Below are 22217 nucleotides of genomic sequence, written 5' to 3' on the forward strand. Positions count from 1 at the left end.
ACCAGAACCAGGTCCAGGACCAGGACCCAGCTGTGTGTCTCTGAGGAGTGATCGGTCAAAGGGTGCCTTCATTAACTTTAAAGGAGAAAGCCGGTCTTCCTTGAAGCAGTAAGATCTGAGTTGCTTCAAACAGCTGCAGGTTCAGAGCTGACGGCCTGTTTCAGAGCACAGCCGTGTGTGTTCAGCACAGAACACACACTCTGGAAGCAGCTGCTGTTTCTGCATGTGTGCTGACATCATGTGACATCATGTGGGCTAACTGTTCCTGATTGGTCCACAGAGTCCACCAGCAGAGCTCAGAGACTCCCGGTGGTCCGTCTGCCCAGCAGCATCAGACACAGCTGGACTCCATATTTCTGGTGTGTACATGTAGAACAGCTGCTGGTCCATGTGTTGTGTTGTTGTGTCTCCATGCTGCACTTTGTAGACCAGCGGACTGTCAGTCTGTCCAACATGGACCTGATGTTTGTGTCTCTCTGTTCCAGCTGCTGGAGGACAACATCCTCACTTTTGTGAAGAACGAGCTGAAGAAGATCCAGAAGCTTCTGAGTCTAGATTACCCAGAATGCTGTGAGAGCCAGAGGGAGGATGAGGAGGATGAAGAGCAGAGGAGGAGCAGAGAGTCCTTTGTGCAGATCACGGTGGACTTCCTGAGGAGGATGGAGCAGGAGGAGCTGGCTGAGCGTCTGCAGATCAGTAAGAGGATTTAAGAGCTTTAACATGATGGAAAGAGGAAATGAAGTTTACATCTACAAACTCTGCTGTTAACATGATGCAGACATCTGCAGCACATCTGTCACTTCTGACTGAAGACTGTCAGGAAGTTCAGTCACTCATCACATTTACTGTTTGTTCAGGATCTGCAGCTGCAGAGTGTGGACGTAAACTCAAGTCTAACCTGAAGGAGAGGTTCCAGTGTGTGTTTGAGGGCATCGCTAAAGCAGGAGAGCCGACCCTTCTGAACCAGATCTACACAGAGCTCTACATCACAGAGGGGGGGACTGCAGGGGTCAATGAGGACCATGAGGTCAGACAGATTGAAGCAGCATCCAGGAAAGCACACAGACCAGAAACCCCCATCAGACCAGCAGACCTCTTCAAAGGCTCACCTGGAAGACAGGAACCAATCAGAACAGTGATGACACAGGGAGTGGCTGGCATCGGGAAAACAGTCCTAACACAGAAGTTCAGTCTGGACTGGGCTGAAGACAAAGACCACCAGGACGTCCACTTCACATTTCCATTCACTTTCAGAGAGCTGAATGTGCTGAGAGAGAAACGGTTCAGCTTGGTGGAGCTTGTTCATCACTTCTTCCCTGAAACCAAAGAGGCAGGAATCTGCAGCTTCCAGCACCTCCAGGTGCTCTTCATCTTTGACGGTCTGGATGAGTGTCGACTTCCTCTGGACTTCCACAACACTCGGGTCCTGACTGATGTCAAAGAATCTACCTCAGTGCATGTGCTGCTGACAAACCTCATCAGGGGGAAGCTGCTTCCCTCTGCTCGCCTCTGGATCACCACAAGACCTGCAGCAGCCAATCAGATCCCTCCTGACTGTGTGGACATGGTGACAGAGGTCAGAGGGTTCACCGACCCACAGAAGGAGGAGTACTTAAGGAGGAGGTTCAGAGAGGAGGAGCAGGCCAGCAGGATCATCTCCCACATCGAGACATCACGAAGCCTCCACATCATGTGCCACATCCCGGTCTTCTGCTGGATCACTGCTACAGTTCTGGAGGACATGTTGGAGAGCAGAGAGGGAAGAGAGCTGCCCAGGACCCTGACTGAGATGTACATCCACCTCCTGGTGGTTCAGGCCAAAGTGAAGAGGGTCAAGTATGAAGGAGGAGCTGAGACAGATCCACACTGGAATCCAGAGAGCAGGGAGATGATCCGGTCTCTGGGGAAACTGGCTTTTGAGCAGCTGCAGAAAGGAAACCTGATCTTCTATGAATCAGACCTGACAGAGTGTGGCATCGATATCAGAGCAGCCTCAGTGTGCTCAGGACTGTTCACACAGATCTTTAGAGAGGAGAGAGGCCTGTACCAGGACAAGGTGTTCTGCTTCATCCATCTGAGTGTTCAGGAGTTTCTGGCTGCTCTCCACCTGATCCTCTGTTACACCAACAGGACCACCGAGGGACTGAAGGACTTCCTGGGAGACGACTACAGACACTCCTCTCTTGATGACTTCCTGAAGAGAGTCATGGAGAAATCTCTGCAGAGTAAACATGGCCACCTGGACCTGGTGGTTCGCTTCCTTCATGGCCTCTCTCTGCAGTCCAACCAGAGGCTCTTAGGAGGCCTGCTGGCTCAGAGAGAGAACAGACCAGGAATCATCCAGAAACTCTTCAGAGGCCTGCTGGGTCAGACAGAGAACAGACCAGAAACCATCCAGAGAGCCATCAACAACCTGAAGGAGATGAACACTGATGAAATCTCTCCTGACAGAAGCATCAACATCTTCCACTGTCTGATGGAGATGAACGACCTCTCAGTCCATCAGGAGATCCAAGAGTTCCTGCAGTCAGGGACCAGATCAGAGAAGAGACTCTCTGAGGTCCACTGCTCAGCTCTGGCCTACATGCTGCAGATGTCAGAGGAGGTTCTGAAGGAGCTGGACCTGAGCAAGTACAACACATCAGAGGAGGGACGACGGAGACTGATTCCAGCTGTGAGGAACTGCAGGAAGGCTCAGTGAGTCCAGATGTGATGATGATTGAGAATCAGTGTAGATTAGCGTTTCAGGTTTTCACAGATCCACACTGTGTGGTTCTTCAGAGGTCCATGTGTCAGCTGGGTCTTTGTCTCAGATGTTCTTCAGCTGTGTTTATGTGTTTATGTTGAAGGTTTATTAAATCTCTGAACACCATGATCAGCCTCAGTGTGTAACTGTAGCTGCAGTGTTACAGTGATGACATCATGTTGATGATGTCACATTGATCTGCTTTCACACGGTCAGAATCATCCAGAATATTTACAGAACTCCATGTTCTCTGCTCCATCTGCAGATTACAGCACAGATTAACAGTCTGATGAGGATTATTGTTTCATGTCAAACAGTCAGATCAGACAGGCTGAACCACTGATGTGAAGAGCAACATGTCCAACAGGACGTGTCCACCTGTCTTCAAATAAGGTCCACATTAAGTGTCTTCTTTAATAACATGTTTTCTGTTTTTGGTGTTTGACAGACTTTCTTACTGTGGACTCTCAGAGACTCACTGTGAAGTGGTGGCCTCAGCTCTGAAGTCCAACCCCTCCCATCTCACAGAACTGGACCTGAGCAGCAACAAGAACCTGCAGGATTCAGGAGTGGAGCAGCTGTGTGTTGGACTGCAGAGTCCTCACTGCAGACTGCAGGCTCTGAGGTCAGTTGTCATTATTATCATAGATCAGGGGTGTCAAAACTACGGCCCGCAGGCCAACTGCGGCCCGTGGTCGGATTTTCTATGGCCCGCGGCTTCTATCTTAAAATGTGTTATTTTTGGCCCGCCAGCCAAACAGAGTAAATCATACAAAATAAACAGGCAATTCTTGTTTTTGTTTTTAACTCATTGTGTAACGTTTGCTGGATAAAAGCAACTCTCCATGTAATGTGCCATGTAAGCAGACTGTTATAAACTGTGATGTTTTATTGGAGCAGCAGAGCAGTCCGTCTTTGCTTGTTAACATTCTCTGTTGTTAAAATGTCAGCTGTACAGTGAGGCGCGGCACTCCTCTCAAAAAGACTACGTCATTGAGTACGCGCCTGTCGTAAGGCACGTCATTACGTTTTTACGTCTCGTTGGCATGCACTGCAAACCTGTGTAAACATTAAATTACAAGACCCTTTGAGATCAGCACTAAATGACTCCCACCTAGTCTACCTGACATCTAAACCAGACCTGCCACATATGATCAGATCTCACCTTCACAGTAGAGTCAATAACTTGCCTGTACATGAAACGTGCATATAGACACGTTTGGTTTTATCTTCATCTGTCTTGAACAGGTTAGTCTTCAAAATCATGTGTTCAAAAGGTAAAATAGAGGTTTAGCTGAAAATATTAGAAACATCCAAACATGTTCAGTGTATATGCTGCACTAATCTCAAACATTCCGTTTAGAAAGAAACGAATGCATCTTCATTTCACAGTCACACATGTAACCAACTTCACCTCATAACTTGATATAAGCGTGCTTACTCTCTGGTTATGAGTCTAGCTTTAACTTAAAACAGATAACTTGAAATTAGCGTCTGTTAGCAACATGCTATTACATGTTTTTCTTGTTTTGTGAACATTCGTAAAACATAAACAAATCTACCAACACTGTCTGAATCATACAAGGCCACAGTTAAAAGAGTTTCTTTACCTGAAAAGGGAAGACCTGTCAATAATAACCCTGACACTCGATTCTTCCTGTCTGGCAGCTTTATGCAGAATGAAGAATCCGCCAGTGAGCTCCCCTTTCCTGCTTCTGCAGGCATAAGTAATCCATCATGAGCAGGCTACGTGAGCAGGTTATAGATCAGTGGTTTAGGTTAAACCCCATCTTAGATATTCACAGCTTATTTAGTGTTTTTAACCCTTTTATAGCCTTTTTACTCTTTCCTTAGCAGTCCACATGAATTACAGTTTTTTTTATAAAACCTTCTCAATGTTTCAACATCCGTTAGATTCCACATGAATTACATGAATCAAGAAAAATCAATCTATCACAATCGCACTTGACGGATACACATTGGCCATTACAGCCCATATTAGTATATTGTTTTCCTTTTAAAGAAATATTCTTCCAGAATAAAGTAAATAAAATTACATAAACGTGACATTTTTTATGTTCGTCACAATGGCACCCTGACAGAAACCTGGAGGACCTGGATTCAGGACTCTGTCTCTGTGCTGCCAGCAGTATGATGGAAAAGTCAGAGACAGTCCATCAGAGGAGAAGAGCTGATCAGAGTTTGTAATAGTTTGATTTTGAGGAAAACAAAAGAGATCAAAGAGAGGCGCTGAAGAGGACGTTTAAAGACTGATGTGGACCTGAAGAACCCAGCTCATATACAACACATGTTCTTCACCGGAGCCCAGAAACAGGAGGAAGCTCTCAGTGTTTACTGATTTAAAGTAAAGATAAGGAGAGCTGGATGATTCTCATGACAGAACTGTATGTGTCAACTAATGAGCAGGTGAGAGGCAGCAGATCTGACACCTGAGAAAGATGTTGATGTTGATATCTGTCCAGATGAAGAACAACAAGTCAAAGCTGTGAGAGAAGAAGCAGAGGTGAAGAGGTCAGGAAGAGTCAGGACAGAAGATACCAAAAGTACAGCAGACACAGGAAAGACTGAACACCAAGAGGCAGCTCACAGCACATGTGGATTTAAGCCTGGAACAAACACTGTCCTGCAGGTGTTTCATGAGGACCAATGAAATCAGAGACATCAGACACACTCAGTGCAGGCGCTCTGAAGCTGGATGAGGAGCAGTGAGAGCAGTGACACAGATACTCCCTCCACAGGAAGAACAGGAGCTGCTGAGGCTCATGGGTCTGATTCAGTAAGTCCATACCTAACATGTTGGACACCAGTGCAGCCTTAAGGACGCTGTTTGAAGGAGACACAGAGACACTGAGAGGAAGCACAGCTCCAACCCTGAAGGTACAACGTCAACAAAGCAGACGTGTCATGTATAGGTGCCAGTGTAGTGGGGTGTGTACTTTCTTCTGCGCTGTGTAATTAAAAACCAACTTCTCTCTTTGCTCAGCACGCCATTTATTAGTGCCACACTGGAAACACAGGAAAACATCTTGTATCCCGAGTTTTAACAAGCTCCACAGTGACACACTGGAAAATAAACCAAAATTTAGCATATAGCACCGTACTACAAGACAGCACTGCATTTAAGCTAGCAGCTAACATTTTGTAAACCGGACTGCTTAATTTACAACACTTAACCCAACGTTAAAAGGAAACTTATCGTTGTATCGTCGTATGCCTAACAAGATATAACAATACGAGTGTGGACGTATGACAGCAAAACAACAAAGTAAAATACTTATTTGTGTGGAGCTTACTAGACTCAGACTTACCACGCGGACAGCACATTTACACTGGTGAAAAGGGTGGAGTATCCCTTGCCAAGTCTGCAAAGACCCTCTAGAGGGCACCAAAACCCCACTGTCTACTGGAAATACCATACAATCAACATAATACATGAAAATAATAATAACTCATTGGTAAGGGGAATCAAAAATAAATGAAGGAGTTATTACCTCCTTACACCAGCACCTGTTGACCCTGTAGTAACAGACTGAGGACAGCAGCATGTTATTGATCTGTGTGACATGGACAGGTGTGTGAATGTTGTGCTGACATGTTGATGAGGACACAGTGATGTTGATCTGAACATCTCAAACATCTGATTGATCATCAATGATTTTATCTGTTTTTCTTTATTCAGATTGATGTACTGCGGTCTGTCAGAGATCAGCTGTGCTGCTCTGGCCTCAGCTCTGAAGTCCAACCCCTCCCATCTGACAAAGCTGGACCTGGGAGGGAACAATCTGCAGGATTCAGGAGTGGAGCAGCTGTGTGGGTTTCTGCAGAGTCCAGACTGCAGACTGCAGACTCTGAGGTCAGTTCTCTGTTCCTGTTGTAGATGTTTGATGTTTAATGGATGTTCACACAGAGCTTCATCCATGAATCTGTAAATGATCTTTAGTTGTTCTAAATTCAGTCTGTGGTCACAAAGACCAGTGTTTGTTACAGAACATGTCCTCTGTTAGTCCTTAAAGGGAATGTTTGTCCTCTCTGATCCTCTGAACTCTGATTAGTTTCAGTGTTTACTTGATGAATACATGCAGCTGATTCAAGTATTGATCCAGTATTGACCCTGTAGAGACAGACTGAGATCAGCAGCATGTTATTGATCTGTGTGACATGGACAGGTGTGTGAATGTTGTGCTGCCATGTTGATGAGGACACAGTGATGTTGATCTGAACACAGGGCTCTAGAGTGCGACCTAATTTCTCATGTTGCAACCAAAAAACATCTGAGGTTGCACCGGTGTGACCAGCTGTTAGAGGGAGACACATTCTCTGCGACTCTCTCCCTGTGGTCCAACAACAGACACACATCAGGCTCATATCATGGTCTAAACCAATCAGAGACAGTGAAGGGTGGGACCCCCGTGTGTGTGTATGTTTGAAATCGTGTCTGCTGCAGTCAGACCGAGACCGCAGGAAATCCAGAAGAAGAAGACGAATCTGTGAAGAGCTGATGCTGTGTGCTAAAGCTTGTTCCATACGCCACGAGAACAGAGAAATCTGTTGTGACGAGAACAAGAACAAAGAACAAAGTTCGTTTCGTCCCGGACCTTTTGAAACGTGTGTAGAGAACTCATACGGCCCTCTGACTGCACCACGCAGCAGCACACAGACAGACAGACAGACAGACGTGCTCGCAGCATTATGATAGAGTGAACAGCAGGTCTGAGGACAGTGTTATCTGACCTGTGTGGTTCATCCATGAAGGCTGATTCACTCTGACTGACAGCAGTCAGCTGGTTTTAAGGAGTTATACCATTTCAAAAGTATTGTTATTATCCTGCTATAGTGGACCATTGACTGCCAGGATGATATCTGCATAAAAGTGTTCCTCCTGTAACAGACAGAATGAAAAGGTTCTGTCAGCTGGAGGTCAGCTTTAGAAAGAGAGGAGACACTGAGGAAGAGGTGAGGAAGATGAGGAGAGATACTGTAGCTACACTAGAAACGTGTTGAAGAAAACTAAATATATATCTCAATCACAAGTATGAAATAAATAAAGGTGTATATGATTTGAATATTATTTGAAGTCACAGTGGCAGATAGATAAGTGAGGAGCGACAGCCAGAAAATACAGAGAGAAAGCAAACAGGGAAATGAAGAGTGCTGTATGAACTCTTCTTCATCATGGATTTCTGACAGGCAGACTTGTTGGCTAGTTTGTCCATAATATGAATTATCACTTTATTTATTGACTTATTTGTATTTTGCACAAGGTTTAGGTTTTTTCACTTTCAAATTGCACACTGCTGTTCTTGTATATCATATCATTTCATCACTTCATACCAAATTGCACATTTTTGCTTCTGCACCTATGTTTATTTTTTACTTTGCTGTAAATAATGTTTATACTGTTTAATTTTTACTGTTAGAGGTATGTTTTTTAGTTTGCTTGAGTGACTGTATTTTGCTGCTGCAATAGTGAAATTTCCTGGCTTGGGATGAATAAAGTATTTTCTATTCTATTCTATTCTATTCTATTCTATTCTATTCTATTCTATTTAACTGTGTTCATTATACAATGTCCAAATTCATTTTAGGGTGATATGTATGGAGATCAATGTTTGGACCTCAGTGTTTCTAAAACTTTGGCTCCATCAGGTAAACAGTAGATATAGCTGTAGATGATGAGAGAAGAAAAGAACTTCTGTGTTAAGATAGATGTCAAGTTAAGGTCTGATCCATAAAATATATGGACAGAGATTGAAAAACAAACTACGATATTAAATGTGATGCGGTGCACCTAAGAAAAAAGTTAGTCTAGAGCCCTGGAACATCTCAAATAAAGAAAGAACATCTGATTGATCATCAATGATTTCATCTGTTTTTCTTTATTCAGATTGATGGGCTGCGGTCTGTCAGAGATCAGCTGTGCTGCTCTGGTCTCAGCTCTGAAGTCCAACCTCTCCCATCTGACAGAACTGGACCTGGGCGGGAACAACCTGCAGGATTCAGGAGTGGAGCAGCTGTGTGGGTTTCTGCAGAGTCCAGACTGCAGACTGCAGACTCTGGGGTCAGTTCTCTGTTCCTGTTGTAGATGTTTGATGTTTAATGGATGTTAACACAGAGCTTCATCCATGAATCTGTAAATGATCTTTAGTTGTTCTAAATTCAGTCTGTGGTCACAAAGACCAGTGTTTGTTACAGAACATGTCCTCTGTTAGTCCTTAAAGGGAATGTTTGTCCTCTCTGATCCTCTGAACTCTGATTAGTTTCAGTGTTTACTTGATGAATACAAGCAGCTGATTCAAGTATTGATCCAGTATTGACCCTGTAGAGACAGACTGAGGTCAGCAGCATGTTATTGATCTGTGTGACATGGACAGGTGTGTGAATGTTGTGCTGACATGTTGATGAGGACACAGTGATGTTGATCTGAACACAGGGCTCTAGAGTGCGACCTAATTTCTCATGTTGCAACCAAAAAATATCTGAGGTGGCACCGGTGCGACCAGCTGTTAGAGGGAGACACATTCTCTGCGACTCTCTCCCTGTGGTCCAACAACAGACACACATCAGGCTCATATCGTGGTCTAAACCAATCAGAGACAGTGAAGGGTGGGACCCCCGTGTGTGTATGTTTGAAATTGTGTCTGCTGCAGTCAGACCGACACCGCAGGAAATCCAGAAGAAGAAGACGAATCTGTGAAGAGCTGATGCTGTGTGCTAAAGCTTGTTCCATACACCACGAGAACAGAGAAATCTGTTGTGACGAGAACAAGAACAAAGAACAAAGTTCGTTTCAGCCCGGACTTTTGAAACGTGTGCAGAACTCATACGGCCCTCTGACTGCACCACGCAGCAGCACACAGACAGACAGACAGACAGACGTGCTCGCAGCATTATGATAGAGTGAACAGCAGGTCTGAGGACAGTGTTATCTGACCTGTGTGGTTCATCCATGAAGGCTGATTCACTCTGACTGACAGCAGTCAGCTGGTTTTAAGGAGTTATACCATTTCAAAAGTATTGTTATTATCCTGCTATAGTGGACCATTGACTGCCAGGATGATATCTGCATAAAAGTGTTCCTCCTGTAACAGACAGAATGAAAAGGTTCTGTCAGCTGGAGGTCAGCTTTAGAAAGAGAGGAGACACTGAGGAAGAGGTGAGGAAGATGAGGAGAGATACTGTAGCTACACTAGAAACGTGTTGAAGAAAACTAAATATATATCTCAATCACAAGTATGAAATAAATAAAGGTGTATATGATTTGAATATTATTTGAAGTCACAGTGGCAGATAGATAAGTGAGGAGCGACAGCCAGAAAATACAGAGAGAAAGCAAACAGGGAAATGAAGAGTGCTGTATGAACTCTTCTTCATCATGGATTTCTGACAGGCAGACTTGTTGGCTAGTTTGTCCATAATATGAATTATCACTTTATTTATTGACTTATTTGTATTTTGCACAAGGTTTAGGTTTTTTCACTTTCAAATTGCACACTGCTGTTCTTGTATATCATATCATTTCATCACTTCATACCAAATTGCACATTTTTGCTTCTGCACCTATGTTTATTTTTTACTTTGCTGTAAATAATGTTTATACTGTTTCATTTTTACCGTTAGAGGTATGTTTTTTAGTTTGCTTGAGTGACTGTATTTTGCTGCTGCAATAGAGAAATTTCCTGGCTTGGGATGAATAAAGTATTTTCTATTCTATTCTATTCTATTCTATTCTATTCTATTCTATTCTATTCTATTCTATTCTATTCTATTCTATTTAACTGTGTTCATTATACAATGTCCAAATTCATTTTAGGGTGATATGTATGGAGATCAATGTTTGGACCTCAGTGTTTCTAAAACTTTGGCTCCATCAGGTAAACAGTAGATATAGCTGTAGATGATGAGAGAAGAAAAGAACTTCTGTGTTAAGATAGATGTCAAGTTAAGGCCTGATCCATAAAATATATGGACAGAGATTGAAAAACAAACTACGATATTAAATGTGATGCGGTGCACCTAAGAAAAAAGTTAGTCTAGAGCCCTGGAACATTTCAAATAAAGAAAGAACATCTGATTGATCATCAATGATTTCATCTGTTTTTCTTTATTCAGATTGTGGAGCTGCGGTCTGTCAGAGATCAGCTGTGCTGCTCTGGTCTCAGCTCTGAAGTCCAACCTCTCCCATCTGACAGAACTGGACCTGGGCGGGAACAACCTGCAGGATTCAGGAGTGGAGCAGCTGTGTGGGTTTCTGCAGAGTCCAGACTGCAGACTGCAGACTCTGAGGTCAGTTCTCTGTTCCTGTTGTAGATGTTTGATGTTTAATGGATGTTCACACAGAGCTTCATCCATGAATCTGTAAATGATCTTTAGTTGTTCTAATAACCCTGGTCCAACAACAGACACACATCAGGCTCATATCGTGGTCTAAACCAATCAGAGACAGTGAAGGGTGGGACCCCCATGTGTGTATGTTTGAAATTGTGTCTGCTGCAGTCAGACCGAGACCGCAGGAAATCCAGAAGAAGACGAATCTGCGAAGAGCTGATCCTGTGTGCTAAAGCTTGTTCCATACGCCACGAGAACAGAGAAATCTGTTGTGACGAGAACAAGAACAAAGAATCAAGTTCGTTTCAGCCCGGACTTTTGAAACGTGTGCAGAACTCATACGGGCCTCTGACTGCACCACGCAGCAGCACACAGACAGACAGACAGACAGACGTGCTCGCAGCATTATGATAGAGTGAACAGCAGGTCTGAGGACAGTGTTATCTGACCTGTGTGGTTCATCCATGAAGGCTGATTCACTCTGACTGACAGCAGTCAGCTGGTTTTAAGGAGTTATACCATTTCAAAAGTATTGTTATTATCCTGCTATAGTGGACCATTGACTGCCAGGATGATATCTGCATAAAAGTGTTCCTCCTGTAACAGACAGAATGAAAAGGTTCTGTCAGCTGGAGCTCAGCTTTAGAAAGAGAGGAGACACTGAGGAAGAGGTGAGGAAGATGAGGAGAGATACTGTAGCTACACTAGAAACGTGTTGAAGAAAACTAAATATATATCTCAATCACAAGTATGAAATAAATAAAGGTGTATATGATTTTAATATTATTTGAAGTCACAGTGGCAGATAGATAAGTGAGGAGCGACAGCCAGAAAATACAGAGAGAAAGCAAACAGGGAAATGAAGAGTGCTGTATGAACTCTTCTTCATCATGGATTTCTGACAGGCAGACTTGTTGGCTAGTTTGTCCATAATATGAATTATCACTTTATTTATTTACTTATTTGTATTTTGCACAAGGTTTAGGTTTTTTCTCTTTCAAATTGCACACTGCTGTTCTTGTATATCATATCATTTCATCACTTCATACCAAATTGCACATTTTTGCTTCTGCACCTATGTTTATTTTTTACTTTGCTGTAAATAATGTTTATACTGTTTCATTTTTACCGTTAGAGGTATGTTTTTTAGTTTTCTTGAGTGACTGTATTTTGCTGCTGCAATAGTGAAATTTCCTGGCTTGGGATGAATAAAGTATTTTCTATTCTATTCTATTCTATTCTATTCTATTCTATTCTATTCTATTCTATTCTATTTAACTGTGTTCATTATACAAAGTCCAAATTCATTTTAGGATGATATGTATGGAGATCAATGTTTGGACCTCAGTGTTTCTAAAACTTTGGCTCCATCTGGTAAACAGTAGATATAGCTGTAGATGATGAGAGAAGAAAAGAACTTCTGTGTTAAGATAGATGTCAAGTTAAAGCCTGATCCATAAAATATATGGACAGAGATTGAAAACATCTCAACATCTCAAATAAAAAAAGAACATCTGATTGATCATCAATGATTTCATCTGTTTTTCTTTATTCAGATTGAAGAGCTGCGGTCTGTCAGAGATCAACTGTGCTGCTCTGGCCTCAGCTCTGAAGTCCAGCCCCTCCCATCTGACAGAGCTGGACCTCACTTTGAACAAGCTGCAGGATTCAGGAGTGGAGCAGCTGTGTGGGTTTCTGCAGAGTCCAGACTGCAGACTGCAGACTCTGAGGTCAGTTCTCTGTTCCTGTTGTAGATGTTTGATGTTTAATGGATGTTCACACAGAGCTTCATCCATGAATCTGTAAATGATCTTTAGTTGTTCTAAATTCAGTCTGTGGTCACAAAGACCAGTGTTTGTTACAGAACATGTCCTCTGTGGGTCCTTAAAGGGAATGTTTGTCCTCTCTGATCCTCTGAACTCTGATTAGTTTCAGTGTTTACTTGATGAATACATGCAGCTGATTCAAGTATTGATCCAGTATTGACCCTGTAGAGACAGACTGAGGTCAGCAGGAGGTTATTGATCTGTGTGACATGGACAGGTGTGTGAATGTTGTGCTGACATGTTGATGAGGACACAGTGATGTTGATATGAACACCTCAAACATCTGATTGATCATCAATGATTTCATCTGTTTTTCTTTATTCAGATTGTGGGGCTGCGGTCTGTCAGAGATCAGCTGTGCTGCTCTGGCCTCAGCTCTGAAGTCCAACCCCTCCCATCTGACAGAGCTGGACCTGAGAGGAAACAACCTGCAGGATTCAGGAGTGAAGCAGCTGCTGGATCTTGAGCAGAGTCCAGATTATAATCTGCAGACTGTGAGGTCAGTAGAGGGGTGGAGTCAGTCTGTGCTGCTTTGCTGCTGATGGAGTCTGTGTGAACACTCACTCACCTCCACACTGACTCTCTGATTCTCTCTGCAGGTGGAGATGAAGAGGACGGAGTGTGTGTCCCCATCCATTTTAATCTGATGGGAGTGGGACCAATCAGAAACCATCGGCAGGATGCTGCTGTGTTATGACCTTCAACTTTGAGGAAGACCAAAGGACATCAGTCTGATCACACAGTATGGATCGATGATCAATACTGTATCTGACTGCACTGATGATGGTTCCAGCTCCATCTCTCTCCTCCATCCTTCATTAGCTGCTCTGAGCTCATCAATCATATGTTAATGATCTCTGAGCTCATGTCTGACATGATGTTTAATGTTCTGGACTGAATCAGCAGCATCTGTCTGTCTGAACACATGTTATTAAAGATTTGACAGCCATGTTTAAAGGTTTGCTCCTCTTCTTATCATGCTGATGGTTTGTAGAACAGAAGTTCATCTGACCACCGTGGATCAGTGTTAGACAAACACAACCTCAGACCAACAACATGTAGCTTATGGATGAAGGCAAAATGAATCAGAATATGTGTGGTCACAGGATCAGGAAGGAGATTGGTCAGATCTGTGAATTTATGTCCGGAACCTTTGTGTGTGAACCAATCGTCTGTGAGGTCAGAGGGGAAGAAGAAGAAGCACGGCAACATGTGATAAACATTTGTACTGTTGGTGATTAAAAAGCAAATTAAAATCAGAAACATCAGTGAAGCCTCCATGAAACAGCTGCTCTATAATTCCTGTCATTTTTAGGTGACTCAATAAATGAATCAGCGAGTTTATTCTGAGAATAATCCCAGAACTTCTGAGATTAAAGTAGCAATAAAAAAACCTCAGATATTCTCAGACATTATGAAGTCACGTCATCATCGCTGCATGCCACTGGCTGGGCGAATGCCCAAATCTGAGTCTGAATTACCCACTGATGTAGCCATGATGGATAGCCCTGCACAGTGTTGCTGGAAGTAGCGCCCCTTGGTGGCGAAGCTTTAAACCGTCATGACATTAATATTCTATAAATCTTTGTTTCTGTTCCACATCATGTTTTATGTCTGTGTTTGAGCTGTGGGATGAAGAGTATGGAGGACTGAAAGTGACACAATGAAACAGATAAATACACCATGAAATAATTCATTAAACACGTCATGAATATATGAACACTGGAATTAAATAAATATTATTATTGTGACGTGTCTGAACCAAAACAAGTGCTGAATGTACGTCCACAAAGCTCCAGGTGAAGTGGATCAGGTAGGTTGAGCACAAAAGTTATTTGTAATGATTGTGGACATTTTGTGAGGTGTGTACTGTTACTGTGTTGTTTTGTGTTCAATGAGAAAGTATGAACGTTGTCATCAAGCGCTACATTTATGGGGAAAGTGGGGGCGGAACCTTTGTACACCTGTGAGTTGCCCCGGGGAACGATTAGGGGGGCGGAACGCCTGCTTCTCCTCAGGTGCGATCTGGAGCAGAGGGAAACATACAGACCTGCGTCCTCATTCCTCCTCTTTACCTGCTGAATACAGGTCGGTAACAGTGACTGTGCGCTGACATGTTAGTTCATATTGATTCAGAGTTGGAGCAGACAGTCGCTGCGCTGCTCTCATATGTTTTATCAACGTTTTCTATCATAACAATGGCTGTTAAGAGTTGGGCATGTTCCCGCGCAGATGCTGTTCTTTGTCCAGTGTGACGCCGGGTACACCTGTTGAAATGTTCCATGATGAAACTAAGTTCTGAATGTAACAAGCACTTTACCTCAGCACACATTTCAGTGCTCTTTGACATGAGCGGGACAAACACAGAGACAGAAGAGTGTTTGATGCACAAAGAGCAGAATGAAGATGCATGTTTGTAGCAGTTTACACTGAATGAGAGAGGGATGTATTTACAGGAGATGGTTGTGAATATGAACTATAGGAAAGATGCAGCTTGAAGATGAGATCAATTGTATTGTTGAAACTGAAGTATTGATTGAAGCCAGATGAGAGAATGAATTGTGGAAATGTGAACTTGTGCTATAGAAACCTGACATGAAGCAGGAACAGATGCTTTGTGCTTGTGTGACTGTTTGGACATATGTTCAGTCAATGAGTCAGATGTGATTAAGGATGGTCGTCTGACACCCGAGGCTCCGACACATGCGCGGTCGCTCATGAAGCAATTGTTTCGAACCACAGTGCCGAGTGACGTTTGAAGCACTTGAGTGACGTTTGAAGCACTTGAGTGACGTTTGAAGCACTTGAGTGACGTTTGAAGCACTTGAGTGACGTTTGAAGCAGTTGAGTGACGTTTGAAGCAGTTCAGAGCTTCGAACGTACGAGTCATGTGATCGGTTCAGTTTGTGAATCGCTTGGTGGATCGAGTGTGTTTAGGGATTGGATTAATGTCGATTTATCAATATTAGGGGTGGGCGATGTGGCAAAAATATTATATCACGATTTTTTAATGGCAAAATCACGATTTTATCACGATTCATTCTAACAGTAATGCAGGAGCTATTTTACCAATTTGTGTATTTGAATAATTAGTTTATTTTTGGGTTAGTTATTATTTAGCATGTTTATTTAATGTACATTTGTTATTGATTAGTTTACTTGGTTTAACTATTGTTGCCATTTAGCGTCACTAGGGGGCACCAAGGTTATTTAGGTAAGCACTTGACACAGGTAGACCAGCATGCACCTGGGTGGGTAAATGTTTTTTACCAGCACAGGAGAGACAGCAGGGAAAAGGTTTGTCTGGTTGTCTGCCTGAACACGGACTAAATAAACCTGCCATCAAAATGATTTTTAAGAATAGTCACTACAAGTAAAGTTCATTTAGAACCAAACTATTCTCTGTGTAAAAACGTAACAAAATCAAGGCCAATATCTTCCTCAACAGATTTTAATGAACCGGCTTGTGCAAACGTGTCAAGTAACATTTGAAAGAATGTAAACATAAGTCTCTCAGTCTCCTCTTAAAAATGAACTGAACTTAGATTTAAAACAATACAACAACAAACAACACTCTTATAAATCTTCAGTTCACCTGGTTTTGGAGAGCTCAGTAATAGCAGCAAAGTGGAAAATAAAACAATTCTCAAACAGAATTTCAATGATGAAAGCCTGCTTCATGTAACACTCAATGCCTATTTAAAAGTATATAAATAAAATAAATATGAAACGCTAAATGGCTTATTGAAAATGTCAAATCAAAATGTAAACTTACCTGAGGTTATCTCTTAAGGTGCATTTAGAACATTATCAATGTAAAAACCAGAAGAAAAAAATCCAGCAGCTTTAGAACATATTTTTCATATATATATATACTAGGGCTGAACGATTTTAAGAATAAATTGAATTGCGATTTTTTTCTGGCAAATATTGCGATTTCGATTTCATCCACGATTTTTTTCAAATCATGTCAAACATGTTTCTGTGTAAATGACTTCAGGTAGCTACTCTGTCACTTCTCAAAAACTATCAGTAGATCTAAAAGTAAACTCTGATAACGTGCACTCAGTATTAGTTTTAATAAACATGAAAATTTAAATAACAATTACAGAACAAAATCAAGTTTTATTTCAAATAGGTTAAAAAGAAGACTAATGTAGTTCTGTAAAGTATTATTCAACAGTCATTTAAACAGACTGAAGTGTGCCTCCTAAGGTTAAACAATAAATACAGTATGGAGACTTAAGTAACTCTTAAAGTTCAATGTGATTTAGACCAAATGATCAAACTTTCATGGGAATCATGTCTAAGGACAAACGGAGCTGCTGCTGTCAGCTCTGTCCACCGTTTACTAGAGTCCTCATGGAGCCTCTTCATCAAATGCCTGCGTTATTGTTTGGTGACGTCATGTTGCCTCTGTCTGCATCTGATGTACACACACACACACGCGACGCAGACACACACACGCGACACACACACACACACGCGACACACACACACACGCGACACAGACACACACACACGCGACGCAGACACACACACACGCGACGCAGACACACACACGCGACACACACACACACGCGACACACACACACACGCGACACACACACACACACGCGACACACACACAGGTGTAGAAGAGCTGCTGACGGCACAACAGCAGCGAACCTGAATATAAGGAGCTGGTAATGTTCAGAGAGGTGGGCACGTACGTGCTCGTAGCATTTACACGCGGCCCTTCCACTGCGACTCACGTCGCGCGCGCACACAGACACACACACACAGGCTTAGAAGACGCGCCGCTGCTGCCGGCAGAAACAGCACCGAACATAAAGGTGGAGTTCGTTTTAGGGACCAGTTCCTCCGTTTTCTTTTCGTTTTCTTTTCGTTTTCAGCCATAGCATTTGACAAAACAAAACCTGATTCAGTTAGGAGCAGTGCAAAAAATCGCGGCTTTGACGATCTCAAAATCGCGTCATCTGAGATCGCGATTTTCGGTCTAAAACGATAGATCGTTCAGCCCTAATATATACTAAACATGAGACACAGTATGACAGATTAGAGTCACAGATTTTTAGCTAGAAAAACCAACTTGTCACTTTATCTGGCTTGAGAGAAGCCCTTTGGCCTGTTACCATGTTGCCACTGGTGCTGAACACGCTCTGAGGGAGAACTTGTTGCTGGAATGCAGAGATACTTTGGAGCTAGTTGGCTAACCCTTGGAAAGTTTCCCTCATGGAGTCTCCACCATACAAGAGGATCCATCTCACTGTCTGCATTTGGAGTGGACAGGTAGGCCTTCAGTTCCGCATCTACTGCCTCTGAGAGATGGGGAAGCAGATGTGGCAGCTGCAGATACAGCACTTGAGATTTTTAGGAAGCTGGCCAGTGTTTTCTTTACTTTCTTTGCTGGTATTTTTCAGTGAGGTGGTTAAGGACAGTTGTCTTAATTGCTTTGGTTAGCTCACTGTCATCCTCATTCAGGTTAAGAAGGTTGGTTTTCAGCAGGTGCAGGACAGCTTGATATAAGACACACTCACATAGTCCTCCCCTGAAAGTCATCAGTGAAATCTCTCAATGGACCAAGGGCTTTCTTTAAGGATTCCGTTACATCAAGATCTTGCCATGTTACCAAGTGCCTTGTCTTCTTGTCTGACTTCAGGACCTGAGAAATGGCCTTTTCTTGGTCCAACAGTCTCTCAATCATTGCAAGTTTTGGACCCCCATGGTGTTGGTGATGAGCTTTTGTTGTGGTAGTTTCATTTCTGTTTGAGCTCGACACAAATCCCTCTTCTTCCAGCTGAAGGGGAATGCACTCACCACTTTCTTGCAGACAGATATTGTGCACGAGGGTCTTTGCCACTTTTTTCTGTAAGAGGAAGAGCAGGATTTATTAACCAGATTTAATAATTAAATTTGACTAAATCCAATCAGCACAAGGTAAATTTTAATCAGTAATTGTGAATTATTGAGAGAAAAAAATATTATTGGGGTGTATTCTTTATAAAATGACTTAATGAGATTATTCTGGAATCATTTTATTAAGTCAATTTATTAAGAAAATTCTATAACAAATAAAATATATTATAAATGATAATAACATGATTTATGTTTATGTTCACTCACCAATGGCTAGATGCAGTCTATGCCCAAAGCAGGGCAGACGAGTCCAGTTGTTAAGTTCCAAGGCCTTCACCATGTTAGTCCCACTGTCTGTGGTCATGCAGGTCATGTGATCCTCTTTGAGTCCCCAGCATTCAAAGTGTCCCTCAGACCTTGCGCTATGAGTTCACCTGTGTGATCTTGTGGGAAGTATGTAGTTTGAAGTGTGGCACTGCAGAGCTTCCAGTTGTCAATATAATGAATTGTCAAAGTTAAATAAGGCTCTGAAGTTCGGCTGGACCACGAATGGCAGAGCTGGAGAAATATTTGCAGCTGGGCAGCTCGTACCGCGGATCAATTTGAGCCGTCTTTTGAAACTGTAGTGTTCCACTGTTTTGATAGGAGTCATATCTTTTGCTAGGTAAAAAGTGACTGCGTCAGTCACCTCTTTCCACCGTTTGCTACTCCTTTCATATGCAGTGCTTTTATCAAAGGCTTGTGTTATAGTTGGCTGTTTCTGTGTCTTTTTTCGCCGTTACCACTGGCTGCTGTGTGGTTGGCCTCACTGTTTGGCCCTCAGCAAATAGTTTGGGATGCTGCCTCAGGTGCATCACGTGGTTAAAAAGGTTTGTTGTGTTGCCATCCGAAGTACGAACCTTCTCTGTGCAAGCTTTGGAAATTACAGTTGTTGGCACTTTGTCATGTGGTGAAAACCCAAACCAGATATTTTAGGTCTTTTAAAATTCATATCATAACACAAATTCATATAATTCATTGCGGACGGCCATACGTTTTTCTGCGGTCCGTCATTGGCCCACGGGCCGCACATTGAGAACCTATGGTCTACATGGTGGAGTTTTTAAATTTAACTGCAGCTGTCTGCAGCGGTCCTTGTTCTACGAGTGAAGTTCTCTGGTTTCTTACTGGTTGTAAAGGTTTAGCTAATTTCACTCAGTGTCAGATATGGACTGGAAACTCTGCAGAGGATTCAAATGGAGCCTCTTTAGGCTACAGTCTTAATACTCAGTCACTGTGTGGATGTGAGGAAGCAGCAGGAGGAAACTCTCTGCTTCTGTTTTCTGAAAACCAGTACTACTTACTTACTTACTAAAGTATCTAAAATAAATCAGTGCCAGGTGAGTCTGATGGTCACAGCTCCATCACTGTGAGCTTTGATAAATCAATGATACATTTTGCGGCTTTCTGTGATTTGTGGCCGTTCAGGGTGACGTCTGTTTGACTTTTTCTTCTTCTGTGGTGTCTGTGCAGTTCGCCGTGTTGATGTGGATTCTGACCTACGTCGGCGCCTTGTTCAACGGGCTCACTCTCCTTATTCTGGGTGAGGGACGCTCACATTTCCCATCATGCACGGGGGCTGTAACTGTGTGTGACAGCATCAGCTCCCCCTGCTGGTGAGACCAGGGAACATGTTTTCTGATGAAGCTCTGCTCCTCCTCAGGTCTGGTTGGAGTGTTCAGCTGCCCGATTGTCTATGAGAAGCACCAGGTATGTAAACACTGACTGTGGAGAGCTGGACATGTTCCAGGTGTTCTCCATCACAGCCGGTCCATAGCAGCTTCCAGCAGAGTCTCAGAGGACAGACCGTCCTCCTGTCCTCAGACGGCGAGAGAGGAAGACCTGATCACAGCTCAGATCAGGAGGGGACATTATTTCATGTCACAAGGACCACACTGACTTCCATAAAGAAAGCAAAGTTTCATTTAAAAACCTTCATGGCTTCTGAGTAACTTTAGCTAGAAACATCTAGAGAACCTTTGCCAGACCAAACACGAGTCGTACTTTCATGTCATTGCAGCTGTTTAGTGAGAAGCTCTGGAAGGAAGACGTTTACATTCATACATCAGAAACAGAGAAAGGGATTAGAGGTCATTAATAACCATGCTGTCTGTGGAGCTGATGTCTGCATCAAGTTACAACTCGCTGTGACTTTGGGAAACTTTGAGCATTTGTTTGTTCTGCAAGTATAATTGTGAATGATAAACTTCATACTTCAGTTGTGACGATAAAAAGCTCCCAGCTGGATCCGTGTTTGTGGAATGCATCGTGAAATGTAAACAATGATCAATAAAGCTTGTAGACGAAGAAAGCCCCGCCTCCTCGTCTGTCTGCTAACTCTGTTAGCTTCTGTTTGCTAATGTATGGAAACCTGTCAGTGCCCGGATTCATGAGGAGAACCATGAGTTCTGTAGATTGAGTTTTAGTGTTTGGTTTCTTCTGGGAGAAAGATCAAAGGAGCGATCAGCTCTGATACATAATCAATACTCTGTCTGACCACATGAACCAGTGTTTCAGCTGCTTTGTCTTCTGTGAGCTTTGATGTTTGCTGCATGTCTCTTCCTGTCTGTCCTGTCCTCCTCCTGTCCTCCCTCAGGAGGACGGTCCCTCTTATGAGCCGGGTCCTGCTCAGGGTTTCTTCCTGTTAAAGCAGAGTGTTTCTGGACTCTGTCCGCTTCTAAGGTCTCACTCAGGGTTCAGGCTCTGGGCCTGCAGAGCGCCCTCTACAGGACAGGCCCACAGTAACAGGAAGTGGACAGACTACTCCAGAACCAGTTTCTAGGATAGTGTCCCACTTCCTGTTCATGCCAGTGGACTGAAGTGGTCTTTTTCCCTGAAGGACACCGACAGTGCTGAATAAATAGAAGTGAATGGAGCCAAGAGAATGAGCAGCAGGGGGCGCTAACAGCTGGCAACAGGTCAGAGCTCTGTGTGAACTCTGAAGTGTGTCAGTGACTTTAAACTGTCCTCTGATCCAGATCCTAGCTGCATTCTGTCTCTGTCAGGTCCCCGCTGGATGAAAATATGTCCTCAGAGACAATGGACTCAAACTCTGCTGCTGCTTCCTGTGTGGATGAGTCAGAGTCAGCAGGAAGAGAAAGAAGAACAGACTGTTCGGGTGAGTCTGGTCAAAGTTTACTTTCACTTTGTCCTCCGCTTGTGGCGCAGCGTCTTTTTCTCTGTGTGACGGTGAGTCTGTCTGTGTGTCTCTGTGAGGACTCTTTGTCTGTCTGTGTGTCTCTGTGAGGACTCTTTGTCTGTCTGTGTGTCTCTGTGAGGACTCTTTGTCTGTCTGTGTGTCTCTGTGAGGACTCTCTGTCTGTCTGTCTCTGTGTGGACGGTCAGCTCAGTGAGGTGGAGCTTTTGTCCAGCAGCTCCCTGCTGCAGCCTGAATGAAGTCT

At 43.2% G+C, this 22217-nt stretch overlaps 1 protein-coding gene and 1 long non-coding RNA gene across 3 annotated transcripts in view; both read left to right on the forward strand.

Annotated features, from left to right (window-relative positions):
* The window catches only part of LOC114431377 (NACHT, LRR and PYD domains-containing protein 3-like), a 114660-nt gene that overhangs the window by 76075 nt on the left and 16368 nt on the right, over window positions 1-22217 (forward strand). Inside the window, exons 8-9 of one of the 2 annotated variants that reach the window (XM_028399007.1) lie at window positions 3195-3371; window positions 6447-6620. The exons of the other annotated variant lie outside the window; for it this stretch is intronic. Of the exons in view, the coding sequence (XP_028254808.1) occupies window positions 3195-3371; window positions 6447-6620 (351 nt within the window). The remainder of the gene's footprint in view (window positions 1-3194; window positions 3372-6446; window positions 6621-22217) is intronic. 2 annotated transcript variants of the gene reach the window in all.
* On the forward strand, window positions 14898-21054 carry LOC114431383 (uncharacterized). Its single transcript, XR_003670077.1, has 3 exons — window positions 14898-15006; window positions 20290-20359; window positions 20480-21054. It is a non-coding gene; the product is annotated as an uncharacterized LOC114431383 (long non-coding RNA).

This window comes from Parambassis ranga, unplaced genomic scaffold (assembly GCF_900634625.1).
Source record: "Parambassis ranga unplaced genomic scaffold, fParRan2.1 scaffold_73_arrow_ctg1, whole genome shotgun sequence".
NCBI lineage: Eukaryota > Metazoa > Chordata > Actinopteri > Ambassidae > Parambassis > Parambassis ranga.